At 35.8% G+C, this 19,236-nt stretch overlaps 1 protein-coding gene across 1 annotated transcript; it reads right to left on the bottom strand.

Annotated features, from left to right (window-relative positions):
* Window positions 1–1,105: 1,105 nt before the first annotated feature.
* LOC108710353 (hepatic lectin) lies at window positions 1,106–17,490 on the bottom strand. The gene is made up of 9 exons (XM_041587174.1): window positions 17,306–17,490; window positions 16,752–16,862; window positions 15,178–15,294; window positions 12,999–13,031; window positions 12,636–12,689; window positions 10,840–10,893; window positions 7,404–7,549; window positions 5,679–5,785; window positions 1,106–2,129 (listed from the first exon to the last, which is right to left on the bottom strand). Exons 1-9 carry the CDS (start codon window positions 17,361–17,363, stop codon window positions 1,988–1,990), a joined length of 822 nt encoding a protein of 273 aa, XP_041443108.1. The 5' UTR covers window positions 17,364–17,490; the 3' UTR covers window positions 1,106–1,987.
* Between the last annotated feature and the right edge of the window lie 1,746 nt (window positions 17,491–19,236).

The raw sequence follows: 19,236 nt of genomic DNA on the forward strand, positions 1-19,236 counted from the left end.
AGCCATAGGACCTGTGAAACGCATACAGATTACATATCATGTTTCCAAAAACTGTTATATAGTGTCATTATTAGGTATGGTCTATTAAAAACATTGTATCAATAAAACATACATAGTAACATAGTAACCTAGTAAGTAAGGTTGAAAAAAGACACACGTCCATCAAGTTCAACCTTTTTTTTTTATTATTATTATATCTGCCTAACTGCCAGTTGATCGAGAGGAAGGCAAAAAAACAGAATGTAACCTTGTTTGCGGAAAGCTATTATTTACAGGAAACAATTTAGTACCAGCTGCCCATCTAAACCCTTTGGAGCAACACAGTCTAGCTCATATCTCCAAAATGCTTCCCTCCTCAACAGGGCTTTATCATAATCGCCACCCCTCGCTCTTACTGGGATATGGTCAATGGACATGTATCTGAATGACGCCGGGCTGTGCTTGGCTTCTGCCCAGTGCTTCGCCACTAGTTGTTGAGAAATGTCCTGCTTTTTTTCTTTCTCTTTTTCCTTTGCTTTTGCAGCCTTGTCTGGATCAAGTGCTGCCTTTATGATTGCCCTATGCATTCCTATCCCTTCCTTCAACTGTCTAATCATTTTCCCACAGTATATTAAACCCGCATGGGCACTTAATAATGTAAATCACCATGTTAGTGTTGCAAGACACACTGTGCTTGATGGTATATTTCTTTCCTGTTTGTGGGCTGTGGAAGATATCCCCCAGAATGAGACTGTTACACATGACACAAATCACATGACTGAGGACGCCTTTGTATTAGACTAAGATCTGATTCCATGGCCTTGTTCCATTAAACCTAATGGTGTGGAAATTGTGAAATGGTGCAGGTGAATAAAAGATAATGGGGATTAGTGATGGGCGAATACGGGGCGTTTCGCTTCGCCAGAAAATTTCGTGAAATTCGCGAAAGGGCGAAAAATTCATGAAAGAGCGCCAGCGTCTCTTTTTTGACACCGGTGCCTTTTTTTTGGACGCCAGTGTAATTTCGCCAAAAACGGAAAATTCGCCGCCATCCAAAGAAACCGAAACGGCGTCAACAAAGAGACACCGGTGCTGTTTCGTGAATTTTCAGCCATTTCGCAAATTTATTCCCCAGTGGCGAATTGCGGGAATTCGCTGCGAATTCGCACCTGGCCAATAAATTCGCCCATCACTAATGGGGATTACATTTGGGATTATTTCATTACATTAGCTGCCACTTGCATAATGCATAAGGTTTCAAATAATGATTTACAACAAGCTGTTAAGCCTGGAAGGACGAACACAAGGTTTTGCAAACGTGTGACTCAATAATTCTACAATAGTAATTAAGTATTCTGTTTTTTTATGTATTATTGTTTGTTAAATGAATGGGACCCATTGTAAAGAACACAATGCTATTCTTTTGTGCCATGGCCCAAATATTGGTTTAAGGCTTTCCCACACAAGAAAGCAGAGATATCGGTTGACAGCGGCACTGATCAGAGACACTCAAGGTTTTCATTGCCACAATTTATTGAAAAAAGTTTAAAATACTGTTATGTTACCAAGTAAATCTTTAAATCAGACACATGGTCGTGTCCAAACCTCAGTTGAATGAAGGCTAAAATGTTGAGGACCTTTCCATTTCAGATAATCAGCAGGTATAATGACCAGAAGGGGTCCAGTATAATTACAGGGAGAGGGTCAAGCAAGTCAATATAATAACTGGGGGGGCTAAAAGGGTATCTTTCAATGCTCATATTGCTGAGTTTTTAAAACTCTGAAAAGCAAAGGCCATAGAATGATAAACTGCCACTTAGCCATCCTCCTTTTAATTCATGTTATTATGCCTTTTTGTTGTAGCTATTTGCAGATGCACCTATAAGCATGTCTTTAGCCGCACTGGGTGTGAAGTGAGCTAAGCAGAGTTAAGTTATAATATATGCTTGTTATTTGGTTATATGCCTTTTTTTCTTGTTTATAGGAGATTTTATATATTAGTCCAAAACTATACACAATGGGTCATTTTTTTCTCGCAGATTGCTTTATCCCGAGCATCACAGGCGATATCATTCCACTTTTTCTTCATCTTCATATGAACACAGTCTTCATCTCCACCAAGATTATTTGGTTCCTCTATCATCCAGAATCTGCAGAAGAATTGCAAACTGAGTTAAACTGGGAACTGCATGTTTAGGGGCTGCACAAAGAATGGTGTTACGAGTAGTGATGGGCGAATAAATTCACCAGCTACGAATTTGTGGCCAATTTCCGCATTTGGCCACCAATGAATAAAGTCGCCTGCAAAAAAGACACTGTGTTAAAAAAATTTGGCCGCGCGACATAATAGTCGCGTGCATTAAAATTGTGGCGCATCAAAATGATTCAGATGCCCATTGACTTTAATGGATTTGGACAAACTAGGCGCACGTATAAAAATAGTTGCGGGCGCCGAAATTGACGTGTGTCAAAATAATTTTGATGCCCATTGACTTCAATGGGTTTCACAAATTTGCGGGAAATTCTCAAATTTTTCAGCGAATCGAAATGGGACAAATTCGCCCATCACTAGTTATGAGTCACATTATCCCCATTAAAGGGCATGTAAAGTGTAAAATAGAATAAGGCTAGAAATGCTGTATTTTATATACTAAATATAAACATGAACTTACTGCACCACAAGCCTAATCAAACAAATGATTTATGCTTTCAAAGTTGGCTACAGGGGGTCACCATCTTTGCAACATCTTTGCAAGACTAAGACTGTGCACATGCTCAGTGTGGTCTGGGCTGCTTAGGGATCGTCATAAACAAAGCTGCTTGAGTTCTGCATGGCTGGGAAGTAAGGCGGGGGCTCCCCCTGCTGTTCATAAGTATGATTGTTTCCCTGCTCAGCAGTTAGGGACCGTCTGACAATTCCTATCCACAGCAGTAAATGAAGGGAACATTTCACTGCATACAGTCAGGTTTCTTATAAAAACAGTACACATTTTTTAATTAAAGTATATTGGAGATAGGTTTATTTTTCATTAAAAAAGTAAAAATGGGATTTTATATTTTTGACTTTACGTGCCCTTTAAATAACTGACAAGGAGTAGGAGGATATAGATAGAGGATATACAAAAACAAATGAATATCGCCTCATACCAGCATGTGGTGATGTTATGAAGAGACAGACTCAGCAAGTCAGGGAAAAATATACCCTTGTATACACAGAAGCAAATTTATCAAAAATTGAGTTAGAGAAAAAAGTGCAAAAAAAACTAGAGGGAGATTTCAGGGTTTTCTATTCTCAGAAACAAGCTTACTGAACAAATAAGTCAAACTAAATAGTTAAGTTCTCATTTCTATCACAGGAGAAAATAATTTGCATTCTGGAAAAATTCATTTTCTGGACCATCCTGTATCAATTGTCCATCTATTAGTCATGTTTGTTAGGAGCATTTTGATTTATAATAGGATTTTTTTTACTTCTCTTAATTTTTTTTCCCAATTAATGGTAAAATAAATAAGTTATTAAGGAATAATCCCTTAGACTTCTATACCATGCCAGCTTTAACTTGCTGAGTTTTTTCTGGTGAGTTTTTTTCCTTTTTCTCCTTTAATAAATACCGACAATAAGAAACTTCAGAAAATCCTTTTTTTTTTTTTGCCACATTTCTCTTGAACTGAGAAAAACCCGCCAACTAGTTTTTGTTTATAAATCTGCCCCATAGTGTAATAGAATCAATATTTTGCAATATCCATAATTATATTGGTAAATTGTTTGTATGTGCAAAGCAGAGATGATTAGAATCTCTAGATACAGTGACCTGTATGGTATATAAATTTATAGATAAAAAAAAAAAATAATTAAACAATCAGAACACTGAAAAACTGTTTAGAACAGTGACAACGATGTTAAATTCCTCTTGGACAATCATTAGCCCATAAGATATAAACAGGTATGGGACCTGTTATCCAGAATGTTTGGGACCTAGGGTTTTCTGGATAAAGGATCTTTCCATAATTTGGGTCTTCATACCTTAAGGGGCACATTTACTATTGGTCGAATATCGAGGGTTAATTAACCCTCAATATTCGACCCCAAAGTTAAATCCTTCGACTTCGAATATCGAAGTCGATGGATTTAGCGCAATTCGTTCGATCGAACGATTGAAGGAATAATCGTTCGAACGTTTCGAAGGATTTTAATCCATCGATCAAACGATTTTCCTTCGATCAGAAATTGGTTAGAAAGCCTATGGGGACCTTCCCCATAGGCTTACATTGGTGCTCGGTAGGTTTTAGTTGGCGAAGTAGGTGGTCAAAGTTTTTTTTAAAGAGACAGTACTTCGACTATCGAATGGTTGAATAGTCTAACGATTTTTAGTTTGAATTGTTTGATTCGAAGTCAAAGTCGTAGTCAAAGGTCGAAGAAGCCAAAAAAAATTTAGAGGAAGTATTTTTTATTCTAATCCTTCTCTCGAGCTAAGTAAATGTGCCCCCATGTCTACTAGAAAATAATTTAAACATTAAAGAAACCCAATAGGCTGGTTTTGCTTAAATGTATCTTAGTTGGGATCAAGAACAAGCTACTGTTTATTATTACAGAAAAAAAATGAAATATATTTTATTTTAAAATAGGATTATTTGGATAAAAAGGAGTCTATGGGAGATGGCCATCCTGTAATTCTGAGCTTTCTGGAGGTAATAGAGGTTATTTATTTATAAAGTGCTGGCCAGGGTGTAAACTACAAAAAAAAAACATGCAAGCCAACATGTTTTTTGTAACTTGTGCACTGCCCTGCTATTCGCTGAACTGCCTTTGCCAATATTGAGTTCAGCAGTAACCTGTTTGTGCCCAATACAGTGTTGCCTGCAGTTAGCACCCCTGGGGTAAGTAAATGACCCCTTCTTAGTTTTTTTACGGTTAAGATCTCTTTTAAAGCATAAGTAAGCCTTTTATTTCAAATCCTCTAAAAAATCCTCTAAATAGTCCCTGAATAACATACCTTTCTCCCTGCATTCAGATTTATTTAGTTTCCCTATTACAACCAGATTAATTGCAGATCTTTAAGTTACTTCCTTGTCTAGTATGAAGCTCCACCCCTTTTGCTTTCTGAGCACTCCTCTCTAAATGAAGACCTCAAAGAGGTGCTTACTGGGCATGCTCACTGCTTCTTATCTAATGGAAATCAATCAGGTATGTGCAGTAAAGGTATTCCCTAATTTCATGAGTGATTTATTAGTATATATAAAAGGAATACTATACACCAAAATGAATTCTAGAGCAAGAGATAGTTTATATCAAATTAAGTGGCATATTAAAGAATCTTACCAAACTGGAACATTTATTTAATTAAATATTTCCCTTTTACATTTTTTTCCCGTGAACTCCCATTTCATGATATTTTCTGTGCTGCTTCAGAGATCACCTGACCAGAAATACTGCAGCTCAAATTGTAACAGGAAGAAATGATAGAACTCTAATTGGCTCATGTGACCTAACATGTATGGTTTGTTTGGTATGTTTGTGTACATCGTAAATCTTAAGATCCCAGGGGGCAGCCCTTATTCCTTAAAGTGGCAGTTTTACACATGAGCTGTTTTTATAGAGACCTACATTGTTTGAGGGGTATAGTTGTCCTTTAAAGATAATACTATTCTTCACATTCATGATAAAATCTTAATGGAAAGTACAAGTTTTTATTTCTTACCCATCTGCTACCTGATGGAGTGTTCCATCTACCCATTTCCACCTTTTTCCATTCCTTTTGAGGCCAATCCAGAAAAATGAGTTGCCAGTAATACTTTCAAGGAATTTCTAGGGAAGCAGAAGACACCTCTCATTACAAGAGAAAAGTAAGACACAGTTGTACTACATATTAACATCTTTCAAAAAACCATCATCATGGGTTGCTATCTTCAACGGAAATTCATAGAACTGGATGTTTGTTGAGTTGTGCATGCATGATATATAGTAAGTTTGAATTTCAATTCAAGTAGAAAATGAGACAATTACATGTAAGTAGATTTTCTTTAGTGGTTTTATAGGTTTTTGAAATCACAAATGAACTCACTAATGCCATGGAATTTATTAAAAGATCTGAATACAAAAAGTAGTAATGGGGGAAAAAACACTGAATGGTGCGCTAAAAAATATGAATTCCCTGATAACCTCTAAAAAGTCTTTCAGGCAATTCCTAGTGGAAAAAATGTGAAAACCTCTAAAAGTCTAAATTGATTAAAAATGGTCCCATAGGATTAGTGCAGCTCTCATTCCACTTCTATCTAACTGGCAAATTTTTGCATTAGTAATTTTTATACTTAAATCTCGAATTTTTGGAGTTTTAAAGAAAAATAGGTCAACTATGAATTTTTAGATATTCGTAAAAAAAAATAGAAATTCGATTGTTAGTAAAAAGGCCCCAAAGTCACAGAAAAATGAATCAGTCGGCACAAAAGAGCAAATAGAATCCTTAGTATTACAAACAAGTGGATCACTATGAATTGTGCATCTCGGTGCGACCAAGTGACATCAGTGCTTGTGATGCAATGTTGTGTTGTGTTGTGTTGTGAATTAATGTAATGACTTCATATTTCAGTTTACTGACTCTGCACTAGTGATGGGCGAATTTGTCCCATTTCGCATTGCCACGAAATTTGCGACTTTCCCGCAAAATTCATGAAATGGGCGAAAAATTTGCGGGCCACCAATTCTGACTCATTAAAGTCAATAGGCATACATTTAATTGAAAAAAGTTTGACGCCAATGAAATTTCACTACAATTTCGCAAATTTATTCACCGGTGGCGAAACGTGCAAATTCGTGCCTGGTGAATAAATTTGCCCATCACTACTACGACTATTCCCATTTGTTGCCTGCTTTGTGATTACAACTCGTTTGGTACCACATGCTTAAACTGTCTGTTTCACAATCTCAAATGCTCACGTTCCTCCTAAATTGCCACCTCCTGATCCCGATGGCCTTTGTGACCCTAGCAGTGACCAAGCCAAAGTGCATACACCAGTGTGTCCATCTGGTACATCAATGTATAGATGTTTGCCTTTTTTTCTGACATTTTTAAGAATTGTATTCTGTGTGGATTTTCTGATTCAGACTTTTTGCAGCATCAGGCTTTAATAAACCCCGAAAATTTGGGTTTAAAAAAAAAAATAAAAAAATTTGAGTTTTGCCTCAAAAAGCCAGACCAGAGTTAAGTAAATAACCCCCAAAATGTACAATTTCATTTTATTTGTGGTAATAATTTTTAAACTTGATGAATAATATTTTATTCCATGGGTTCAAATGCATTGCCTTTAAGGCAGTGATTCTTTACCTTGATACAATTCACTTTAGAGATGGGACCTGAACATCCCCACTATAATGTAATGAGATGTCAATGGAGTTAACTGTGTTGTATGTACAGTAAATGCCTCACCTGTTCCTTCTCACTGTTGATAACAACCAGGTCACTGTTCTTTGATTTACAGATGCCCTGGGCCTCTGCCCAGTACATTTCAGTTCTAACAATATAATAACAGCTTCCATCAAATGCTCTCCAGTTAGAATCACACCGTGGTCTCTCTGAAAGGGAAGACAGAGTTTGGGGCTGTAAAAAGAAATGTTATATCATAATTATGTCCACATGATGTATGTAACCACCCCCTTTAATTATTGGAGTTGGTCACGCCATTCATTGAAGCCATGGGAGCCACTAAATCATACATTGATATTCTTGACAATTCTGTGGTTTCTATTTTACTGCAAAAGTTTGGGAAAGGGCCTTTTCTGTTTCAATTGAAAAATAACCCCATGTATAAATAAGAGCCGTGCAAAATTGGCTTGCAGATAATGAACGATTTGACTGTCCTGCACAGAATCCTGACCTCAATCCAACGGAACCCCTGTGCGATGGGTTAAAATGTCAACCAGACCTGATCACCAATGAGAGTGGAAGCAATTCCCATCAGCAAAGTTCCAACATCTACCCAAACCAGAGGAGTAGCAATTGATTGATTGAGTGATGGCTGAATTTGTCCAGTTTTGCTTCGCTGAAAAATTTGAGAATTTACAGCGAAATTTGTGAAACTGTGAAAAATTTCCGAAACGCATTGAAGTCAGTGGGCATCAAAATTATTTTGATGCCCGCGACAATTTTTATACACGCGTCTATTTTGTCCAAATGCATTAGTCAATAAGCGTCCGAATAATTTTGACGTGCAACAATTTTTATGTGCTCAACTACTACACTATTTTTTCACTTGGCAGATTTTTCACCGGTGAATTTTTAACCCAGTATTAAATTTATTTGCTGGTGGCGGGAGGAGAATGAGGCTAGAGTGATAACATAACAGAAAACATTTTCATACCCAAACACTGATTAATGGATTTGATTCTTGTTTCTAGGACGAATATATCTTCCCCTGAAATAATAAATTTCCTATAAATTATATATTTGCACACAAGAATAAACTAGTATTTTCATCAATGATTGGTAAAAAGTGGGCAAAGGAAGGGCAGATTGATTGTCAATATAAATAAATGAAAAGTCAAGCACCTAGGCTTCTCTAATAATGTGAACACTTGGAAGGAGATAATTGTGCATAACAGCATATTTAAGAAAACAGAATGACTGAGCTCCATCTTTTAAGGATACCTGCACTAGTTCTGACCATGCACTTAACATATGGATTCAGAGACATGTACTGTAGCTGAACAAGGACTGTGCACACATGGGGTTTTTTTCTTTAAAAAAACTCATATCTATTAAAGGGCATGTAAAGTCAAAAAAATAAAATCCCATTTTTACTTTCTTTAATGAGAAAGAAACCTATCTCCAATATACTTTAATTAAAAAATGTGTACTGTTTTTATAAGAAACCTGACTGTATGCAGTGAAATGCTCCCTTCATTTACTGCTGTGGATAGGAATTGTCAGACAGTCCCTAATTGCTGAGCAGGGAAACAATCATACTTATGAACAGCAGGGGGAGCCCCCGCCTTACTTCCCAGCCATGCAGAACTCAAGCAGCTTTGTTTATGATGATCCCTAAGCAGCCCAGACTACACTGAGCATGTGCACAGTCTTAGTCTTGCAAAGATGTATAACAAAGTTACAAGATGGTGACCCCCCCTGTAGCCAACTTTGAAAGCACAAAATATTTGTTTGATTAGGCTTGTGGTGCAGTAAGTTCATGTTTATATTTAGTATACAAAATACAGCATTTCTAGCCTTATTCTATTTTAGACTTTACATGCCCTTTAAATGAGGAATATGCATAATTGTGGTGGGACTGTTGGTGCTCTTCACCCCTTGGTTTCCTTATTTGAGGTTATTTGGGACATATAAGTAAATAACACTCTGGAACATCTCCAACTTTTTTTCCAGGACAAGCAACAGCCCAGGAAGTGGGAAAACTTGAAATCACTCATTCAGTCATATGGTCATCTCCATAAGTGGAATGATATATTTTCAAGCAACAATCTTTAGAAGTACAACTGCATCCTTGCTTGCAGATAATTACTGGGGCAATGCTGGGCATTTTCCATTCAGAGTACTCCATTTGCTATTTTGCTTAGGCTTGACAAAAAGTCCAAGCAGTTATAGGCTGGGATTCAAACTAAGTCCTGACATTTCAAGTACACAGAGGCCCAACCCCCCCAGCCCACTAAATAGTAATTGTCTAACTAAGCAGCCTCTCTGGCATTTCACAGAACTCACAAACAGTCCAGGCCTGAGCCCAAGTGATAAAACAAATAACTTACCACAAATTTTTGTGCTGCAATTTTCTTTGGGCTGTACTGATGCTTAATTGCCCCAGGTAAATTGGGGACTGTGGCTGCAAACATCCAACACTCAAAGGGTACTTGTTTATTTACCTCTACTCTGGTCTACAACTGGTGCCAATATCATCATTATCAATGGTTATGACAATATATGCAAGAGGGTGATTTGTCAATGTTCAAATTAGAATTTTTGCCACAATTTGATTTTTTTGCACAAAAACCCACACATTCAAGTTATATTTTCAAAAATGTAAAAGTTTGGTATTAATTAAGCACAAAAATTGGAAAAAATAGAATGTAAAACTTCAGCATCTAAAATCTAGCGATTTCATGTAGAAGTCAATGGGAGTTGTCCTAGGCAAAATTCAAGCCATTTTTTAAATTCAAGATTTTTTCACTTATAAAATTACAAATGAGATTTTTGATAAACGAGCCCATAAGTTAACTCAGTAACAGCGCTATTGCCATATAAATCTACCTCTCCGATAAAAGAATGTGCTAAACACATGAAGTGGCATTATGAAGGAGCATTTGCAAAGTATTATAATGGGTGTAAACGTACTCTGAACCCTGATGCAACAAAATAACAACCCGCCATCTTTTGACAGTAATTACAGCTTTTCTGACTCTGCACCTGTAAAGGAACCCTACGGTTACATTATTTTTTTCTCTTTTAATACTGAGGATTATAAATTGTAAATGTCATATATTATGTTTAACATTTTTTTCATCCAAATAAAAAAATAATATAAACAGACACAAAATATAAATATGTCACATAATGTTTAGATTTCCTTAGAAATATCTCAAAATATCTAATCTTTTAATATATTCTTCAAATTTGCAAAGTATTGAAGGTAGGACATGCAATAAGTCAGCACAGACTGCAATTGTGTGATACATTCCTTCACTACAGTGCCCAGGCTGGAATTGAATCAAAGCCGTACTAACCATTACACTAAAGTAGTCTTTGCCCTTTACTAAATATACATTTAAAATCTCCAGTTTTCTTGCTGTCCCCTTCAACCCAACATATCTGTCCTCATTGGGAGAACCCTTAGTTGATCATAACAGACGCATTTGCTTACCCAAACTAGGATTAATGTTCCTCATGTTTGATAAAATATTGGCTTTCTCCTTATCTGCAAATGATACATTTCAATTAGATTAAATATTTGATTGCTACAAAAATGCATAAGAATTCTATAGTATAGAATTTGATATATTGCTGGTTCATAAACTTAATATTTTAGAAAGCATTCAGGATAGTGGACTGCTATCTTGTCCACAGTCAACAGTTGGTCAACTGGATAGTAGTCAGCCATGTAATTCCAGCATAACTTTGTCTTAAACATATCAAGCAAGTAGTCAAAGGATTTCTGTTATTTTAAAGAAACCTACCATTTCTCTGTATCCTTTTTATAATGAAGATAAAGCATAAATTAATTATATTCTCTTTCTATAAAGAACAGGAGCCAGAATATAAATAAAGTTTATATACTCCTTTGTTCTTGTTATCTGATATTCACCCTGCCCTGGATTTGAACCTATTTCCATTTACCTTTTCATTGTCCTATTTACCCATCAATGAATCTTAAAGGGGAACTATTGCGAAAATAAAAATTCAATACAAGCTTCAGCATACTGAAGGAAGAAGTTTTCTAAATATAATCAATTAAAAAATTTTTTATCTACTGTATACTGTCCCTCTCTCAGCATCTGTTTCTCTTAAAGGGATACTGTCATGGGAAAAAACATTTTTTCAAAATGAATCAGTTAATAGTGCTGCTCCAGCAGAATTCTGCACTGAAATCCATTTCTCAAAAGAGCAAACAGATTTTTTTATATTCAGTTTTGAAATCTGACATGGGGCTAGACATATTGTTAATTTCCCAGCTGCCCCAAGTCATGTGACTTGTGCTCTGATAAACTTCAATCACTCTTTACTGCTGTACTGCAAGTTGGAGGGATATTGCCCCCCTCCCTTCCCCCCCCCAGCAGCCAAACAAAAGAACAAAGGGAAGGTAACCAGATAACAGCTGCCTGGTAGATCTAAGAACAACACTCAATAGTAAAAACCCATGTCCCACTGAGACACATTCAGTTACATTGAGAACGAAAAACAGCAGCCTGCCAGAAAGCATTTCTCTCCTAAAGTGCAGGCACAAGTCACATGACCAGGGGCAGCTGGGAAATTGACAAAATTTCTAGCCCCATGTCAGATTTCAAAATTGAATATAAAAAAATCTGTTTGCTCATTTGAGAAACAGATTTCAGCGCAGAATTCTGCTGGAGCAGCACTATTAACTGATTCATTTTGAAAAACAATATTTTTCCCATGACAGTATCCCTTTAATTCTGTCTTTTTGCAGGAGTTGGGTGTAAGATAGTCATTGACAGTTAGATCCTTTTGCCTAGAAGATGTATTAGAGCTTGCTCAATTAAAATCACCAGACATGTCTCTCTATGTGCAGAATTTGTGCAAGAGGCAGTTATTTTGTTTGTACAGGAATCAGTTATTTGAGTGAGCTCTACTTCATCTGCTAGGAAAGGAAGCCCCGCTATGAGATATATTGGATCTAACTGTCAGTGAATATCTGACACCCAACTGCTGCATGAAGACAGAATGAAGAGAAACAGATGCTGAGAGAGGAATAGTGAATATAAACTTGATTATTTCAGAAATGATGCAGAATGTTTATTGATTGTATTTAGAAAGTTTCTTATTTTAATATGATGAAGCTTACGTATATTCATTGATAATTGCGATAGTTCTCCCTTAAATTCAAATCTCCGGGTTTTTTTTTTTGCTACTCCTTTTCTACAATATATGTGTTATCATTAGTAAAGTGCTTAAAAGACAAATTAAAAAGCATTTGCTTACCCAAAGTCTGCTTAATGGTTTTTATTTCTGATTCAATGTTGTCTTTCTTCTCATCTGCAAATTATATATTTTTAAAAGGTAGAAAAACATGAATTTATTACATAAAAATACAGCAGAATTTATTCTACAGATGTTTTTCATTTTCCAAATACTTTGTTCAGAAGTGTGAAAAATACTTTAAAAGAAATAGGCAGAAACAGTGAATATATGGAGGAAGATTATTTTGGAACAAATCATGAAACCCAAGCTAAACACCCTTGATATAAGAGGATATGAAATCAATTTTTTGCCAGATGTGAAACTTCTACAGTGCTTTGGTCACTGATCGATTTTGGTTGGTAAAAGGTTATGGAGTATACTTACCTGACAGTTTTAGCTGCTGGATTATAACAGAATCTGAAAAAAAAGAAGATTGGAAGCAGGAGCTTCAGTGCTGGCACAAACTGAGGTTATATGGTGAATTTGTGTTATTTATACTGTAAATAATTTAGAAGCAAGAAATTCATACATTTGATATGTTTTAGTTCAATATAAAGAGTATAATTATCTCACTTTTCCATTACTCTAAGGGGCTGATTTATCAATGTTCGAGTTGTAATTTTTACTGTGATTTGTTTTGCTTTAAAATCCTTAGTATGTTTTCAAAAACATGATTTTTTTTATTTGTAAGCACAAATTGCATGAGAACTCAAATGTAAAATGTAAGCATCTGAAAGCTTGCAAAGTCATGTACAAGTCAATAAGAGCTGTCCTGGGCAAAATGTATGTGGGTTATTTAATTTAAGTTTTTGAAATTTTTGAAAGCTTGTAGATCAATTTAAAAAAGACTTTTTTTATCCAACCACTTTTTTTAGACAGATTTTTCAATTATAAAACTAGCAGTTTACAGTTTTGAGCTCATTCATGTAGAAAAAAATATATATTTGAATTCTGATAAATAACCTTTATATTGTCACTGAACTCACTGGTGACTTATAGGAGGTTATTTACTAAAACTCGTTTTTTGCTAGACCAGGGTTGCCCAAAAAGTAGACCGGGATCTACCAGTAGACCTTTATCTGGTGATCATTAGATCTCAAGACACAGTCAACAAACAGAAGAAATAGTTGTTTTTTAAATATAGTAAAATAAATTATCTTAGAAATCAATATAATATTTAAGTAATATTTTCGATGGAACAGAATGATAAAAGTGATATCATGGATGAAGATCATAATGGGACAACATCACTAAAAGTAGATCCCGCATTAGTAAAGTATGGGCACTCCTGAACTAGACCTAACTCCCATCCACAAATTTAACTAATTTACTAATAATTAAAAAAATAAAAAAATAAAAAATTTGAGGTTTTATGACTACCTCGAATATTACAAGTTTATAGGCTTAAATACCTCAAATATGTCAAGTTTATAGGCTTAAAAATCTAAAATTTTTGTGTTTTCGAGTGAAACTAACAAACCCCTCAAAACCCCTGAAAATTGGGAAGGAAAAAAAAATCTTCAAATAGTTAAAGAGACCTCTGCCTTTGACTTTTACATGAACTTAACAGGTTTTTATTTTTGGATTCAAATTTTTTGCTTTGGGGCATAATAAATCCTGAAAAAAAAATGTCTCTAAAATTTTGAGTTTTTTGTGAGAAAACAAAACATGACCTTTAATAAATAGACCCCATAATGTCCTAACATTGTACCATAGGGGGTACTATACATTATTCTCTTTATCTTTCCATATGTTGTGAAATTATGTAAATATTTGTCCACAAGAGCCTGTACTGATTTTTCTTAAAGGACAAGTAACCCTTTAAAATAAGTGAATGTAAAACTGAAGAGGGTGCTATTCTAAGCAATGTACAATTCTATGCAATGCACATTCATTATTTCTTTCTTTTGTTATTCCAAGATATTAAGGAAATGTGAACTGTCAACATGAATGAATTGTATTACAACAGCGCCACCTGCTTGTCTTTTTCTTACCAGTCTGAAACCTTTCTCAAATCTTCCCTAACCAGGAGAACATCAGGCCGGGCCTCTTTCTTTCTCCTGGCAACTTCCCTGACAACAGCTGGTGGAGCTGTTGTAACAAAATTCATTCATGTTAATTGTACATGTAACCATCAATATCTTGGAATTAAAAATAAATAAATAATGAATGTACATTGCAAAAGTGCTTAGAAAAGCACCCTTATCGATTTTACATACACTTATTTTAAAGGTGTACTTATCCTTTAAGTGCAGTAAAACTTAAATAAGTGGTATGTATTGTCAGTAATCATGTGTTAAAGAGGAAAGGTTTCATCTCCATAATACTGGGTCCAGGACTTAATCATGTCAAGTTTTTTTATATAGTCAGTTTTCTGACTACATAAGATAAGTCTGTATCTTGCTTCATTGTACTGTGTAACTAGACCTAATAAAATGCACTTGTGAATCAACTCACATCCTGTTCCTTCAACTTCATAGGCATTGAGAAGTAGGAAGCAAGTATTTAGACATTAGTCCAGCTATTATTGTAATTGGTCATCATTCTCCTTTCTCACACTCACAGTATATGGGCACCAGACTTGTAAGGATAACCAAGAAGATGAACGTAAGGATGAGCAAGATCACCAGAAAAAACAGGAGTCTCTTCTGCTTCTTCACCTTTTCAAGTGGTCTAAAACCTGGAATAAAGAGAGAGACATAGACCATTGTATATATTTTTGAAGTTATTATGCAGTTTGATTATTTGACCCCCTAATAACCTAAAGAAGACAATATAGGTCCAAACGTTGACCTCAACATGAATGTTTGCTGTTTGAGGGAGTTTCTATCTATGCTTCCTTTGGGAATGTAGTATAATATGTATTGCTGCAGATGAGTAGGATGTTGCCTATTGGATTACAAATTGCCGACATAAGTTGCCATTCTATTTTATATCATTTTCATATTTTCACAGGAGCTCCAAGATGTCACCCATTTGCTTAACCCAATAATGTTCATGTAAATAATAAAATAAACAAGGGATGTACTGATATTCTGACTATTCATGAGCATTAACCCTGATTCCGCATGCTACTTGGGAGTAATCTTGGACCATTCCCTATCCTCCTCAAATCCTAATAGAGCATATTCTAAACCTGCTGCTTTTCAATCATAATATCAATAAAATACATCCCATTTTTTCAAGAAACCTTCTGCTCCATACCCTTATCCTATGCCACTTAGATTATTGCAAATTCCTACTTCCCACACTCCCACCTCTCTCCCCTGCAATCAGTCTTACACTCCACTGCTAGAATCTTTCTGCTCTCTCCAAAGAGGGAACCAGTTTATTCCCTGTTAAAATCTTTATCTTGGTTCCTAGTTAAGCAAAGGAGACATGAAATCTTTCTAATAACCTTTAATGCCCTTGTTCCCTCTGCTCTTCTACTTCTTCTCTTGTGTCTCTGCCCATTCCTCACCATCTCCTCCATTATTCTCAGAACCACCTTTCACATAATTCTCATCCACTGCCGTCTCTCACCATAAAACTATCTTGCTGCTTCTTACCTCTGGACATCCATCCCTGAAATCCTCCACAGGGAACTTAATATCTTTAAAAAGAAACCCAGACTATATAATTTGAAGCACTAGAACAACATTTGGTCTGGTCTCAGCACTTAAAGGTTATTGTCCAAATGTAAAAATGTATTTTAATTAGATATTGTTTAGATTATAATTCTGGGAAGGTATAGACAAGGTACAAGACAGCTCTCAGAATCAGAATAGGGCTTAGGGAACCATACAAATGGAAGTAGCAGACTATATTATATACAGTTAGGGTAGAAAGGTAAAATGGCTTCCCGAAAGGAAAAATAGAAGGTGGGAAAGTCAGAGAAACAGTGAGCTGCCCTAAATACAACCATTAGGAAACTGGAAACTGAAATCCAGAGAGAAGAATGTATGAGTATAATTGAGCAATTCTTTGCATTTCATAAAGCTCTCTACTTGATATGGTTCAGCCATTCCAGTTTTGCTGAATAAGTCTTTTTTTATTCATTTAATGCAGCAATACATGCATAAAAGCCGGGAACCAAACAGCACTGGGCCCTCTGATGGTAGTAATGGTACATAGAATAAGAATTATTGTATACATTACATTGTGATGAAATATTTTCTTGTATTTGTTGTTCAGGGTTCTCCATCTTCTCATTTGGCTCAGATAGTTCCATATTGAACTTAACCTCATATATATGGCTTTGGTATTTTCCTAGACATGTTAAATTAAAAGTATTACAGATCCAAGGACTGTAGTGCAAAATTAGCCCATGTTGCCAATAAACACCTATACCCCAATTATCACTATTGGGGTATGGATGGATACCCCAATTATCAATTTAACAGTCCCTATTCACACTATAGGATTATTATTCCTACGATGCTAGACATGTAGGAAAAAGCAAAAATGAAATAATAAGCTTTATCATCAGCACTAAAACAAATCATGTCCCAAAACTAGTTTTAGTAGCACTGTAGGACTTCTTTAAACAGAGATCCTTTCGTGGTAATTATATATTGAAAATAATGTCACGTAATTCATTGGGTAGTTTCCAAATATTTCAGTGTCAATACACTTATTTTCCATCACTATAATCTGTCTGTCATTATCTATCTATACACATGAAACACACACTTATACATATATTTCGGTACCTTTGTTTATTTTGGGCAAATTGTTTGAAATGTCCCTCTGCTCTGTTGGGTTGGTCATCTTTCCTGCTGCTCTGTGCTGCCTGTACTGCTCTTTTAAACTGTCTGTCCACTTCCCAATTCTTAATAGTTCTCCTTTTTTGTCATTCCTTAGAAGACACTTTTGATTATTACTCGGAAGTAGGCAGTATTCAGTATTTTTCCATGGTACTGTATATACCATACAGAACTAATGCCGTACCATTATATTTAGTGATGAAGATGGGTCTAATGGTAAAATTGCTCAAAAGGACCCTATGGGCAGTAGAACACATGATAAGTCAGTGTTACCTTAAAAGAACAGTAACACCAAAAAAATTAAAGTGATTTAAAGTAATAAAAATATCACGTAGTGTTGCCCTGCACTGGTAAAACTGTTTGCTTCAGAAACACGACTATAGTATATATATAAACAAGCTGCTGTGTAGCAATGGTGGAAATTGAAAAAAGACTATATGGCACAGGTTAAATAGTGGATAATTGATAACACCATTATGTTCTACAGAGCTTATCTGCTGTGTAACCTGCCCCCATTGCTACAAAGCAGCTTATTTATATAAACTATAGTAGTGTTTCTGAAGCAAACACACCAGTTTTACCAGTGCAGGGCAATACTGCATTAAATGTTTTATTACTTTAAACGCTTTCATTTTTTGATGTTACTGTTCTTTTAAGCAAGTACTGTAATAGGTAGTGATGGGCGAATTTATTCGCCAGGCGCGAATTTGCGCGATTCGCCACCAGCGAATATATTCACGAAACGCCCGAGAAAATTCGCCCGAAAAAATTCGCCGGAGTCAAAAACGAGACGCCAGCGCCGTTTCGTGAATTTTTCACCATTTCCTGAATTTCACGCGAAATTCACGAATTATCCGGCGAAACAGCGCAAATTCGCCCATCACTAGTAATAGGCAGTAAGCATTCTTTTAAGGGATAGGCTTCTTGCTGTTATTTTGATATTCTTCCATTGGGATGAAGGCAGGGACAGGATGAGTTCTGTACCAGTTATAAATGGAGACAATGTATGTTTGCATGACTTGCTCAAAAGGAACAGCACTCCTTCTGCTCATCCAACCCAGAAAGCCTTTGTCCATTATGGGACAATGTGCTTTCTCCACATGGGATCAGTATAACATTGGTTGCATTAAAATGCTTGTCTAACAGCTCACAAAATGAATTAATTGCTCTTCATTAGCCCTGTCTATAATTGACTGGAGGTAAAAGGTTTAAGAACTCTGAAATGATTTTAGACTTTCATTTACTGGGATCTAGGAAACTTTGTTACATTTATCACCAAGCCTATAGGCGACTGAAGTACTAGCACTAGAGTTGACACAATCATGAAAGTGGGTTTTTTGGGGGATGGACAAACTGACTCACCGTAGAACCAATATATTTTGGAGGTCGAATATCACTAGTGCAGGTTAAGTATTAACTTCTACAAGGCTGCCCTTCATTAGAGACACATATGGATCCCAAGCTCTCACCAACCCAGGACTGCTTGGAATCAGCACATGAGCCCAAATTATATAACCATGGATTTTAAAAGGATGCACTGAAAAATGAGAGTGAATTTGTAGATTTGTATAGTTCTCTCTCTCGCCACAATTGGTTGCTCAATGCTCATCTCTACTGACTGAATAATCATAATTATATGCATTTTCTAAGGGAAAACTGCCATATTTTAGCCATTACCCATATTAAAGCATTTTAATAGGTTTTTATTACATTTTAATGTTGCTCCATAAATGCCTTCGAAGAGGAAGTTGCATCTAGAAAAATGTCATTTATATCATCTTTTTGTTCCCATAGCTAGGTGGCCAACCGTGGAAAACAATGGGTTAATGTCATCTGTGTTCTTGTAGAAGTGTTTAGGTTGTTAGTTCACATGTGTA

This window comes from Xenopus laevis, chromosome 3L (assembly GCF_017654675.1).
Source record: "Xenopus laevis strain J_2021 chromosome 3L, Xenopus_laevis_v10.1, whole genome shotgun sequence".
In the NCBI taxonomy this organism is placed as follows: domain Eukaryota; kingdom Metazoa; phylum Chordata; class Amphibia; order Anura; family Pipidae; genus Xenopus; species Xenopus laevis.

Excerpts from the sequence above, each read along its gene's own strand:
- LOC108710353 (XM_041587174.1), bottom strand. The coding sequence starts at position 17,363 with ATGACCAACCCAACAGAGCAGAGGGACATTTCAAACAATTTGCCCAAA. Across the intron at positions 12,690-12,998 it reads CCAGCAGCTAAAACTGTCAG|ATGAGAAGAAAGACAACATT; the intron begins GTAAGTATACTC and ends TATAATTTGCAG. Across the intron at positions 7,550-10,839 it reads GAACATTAATCCTAGTTTGG|AGAGACCACGGTGTGATTCT; the intron begins GTAAGCAAATGC and ends CTTCCCTTTCAG.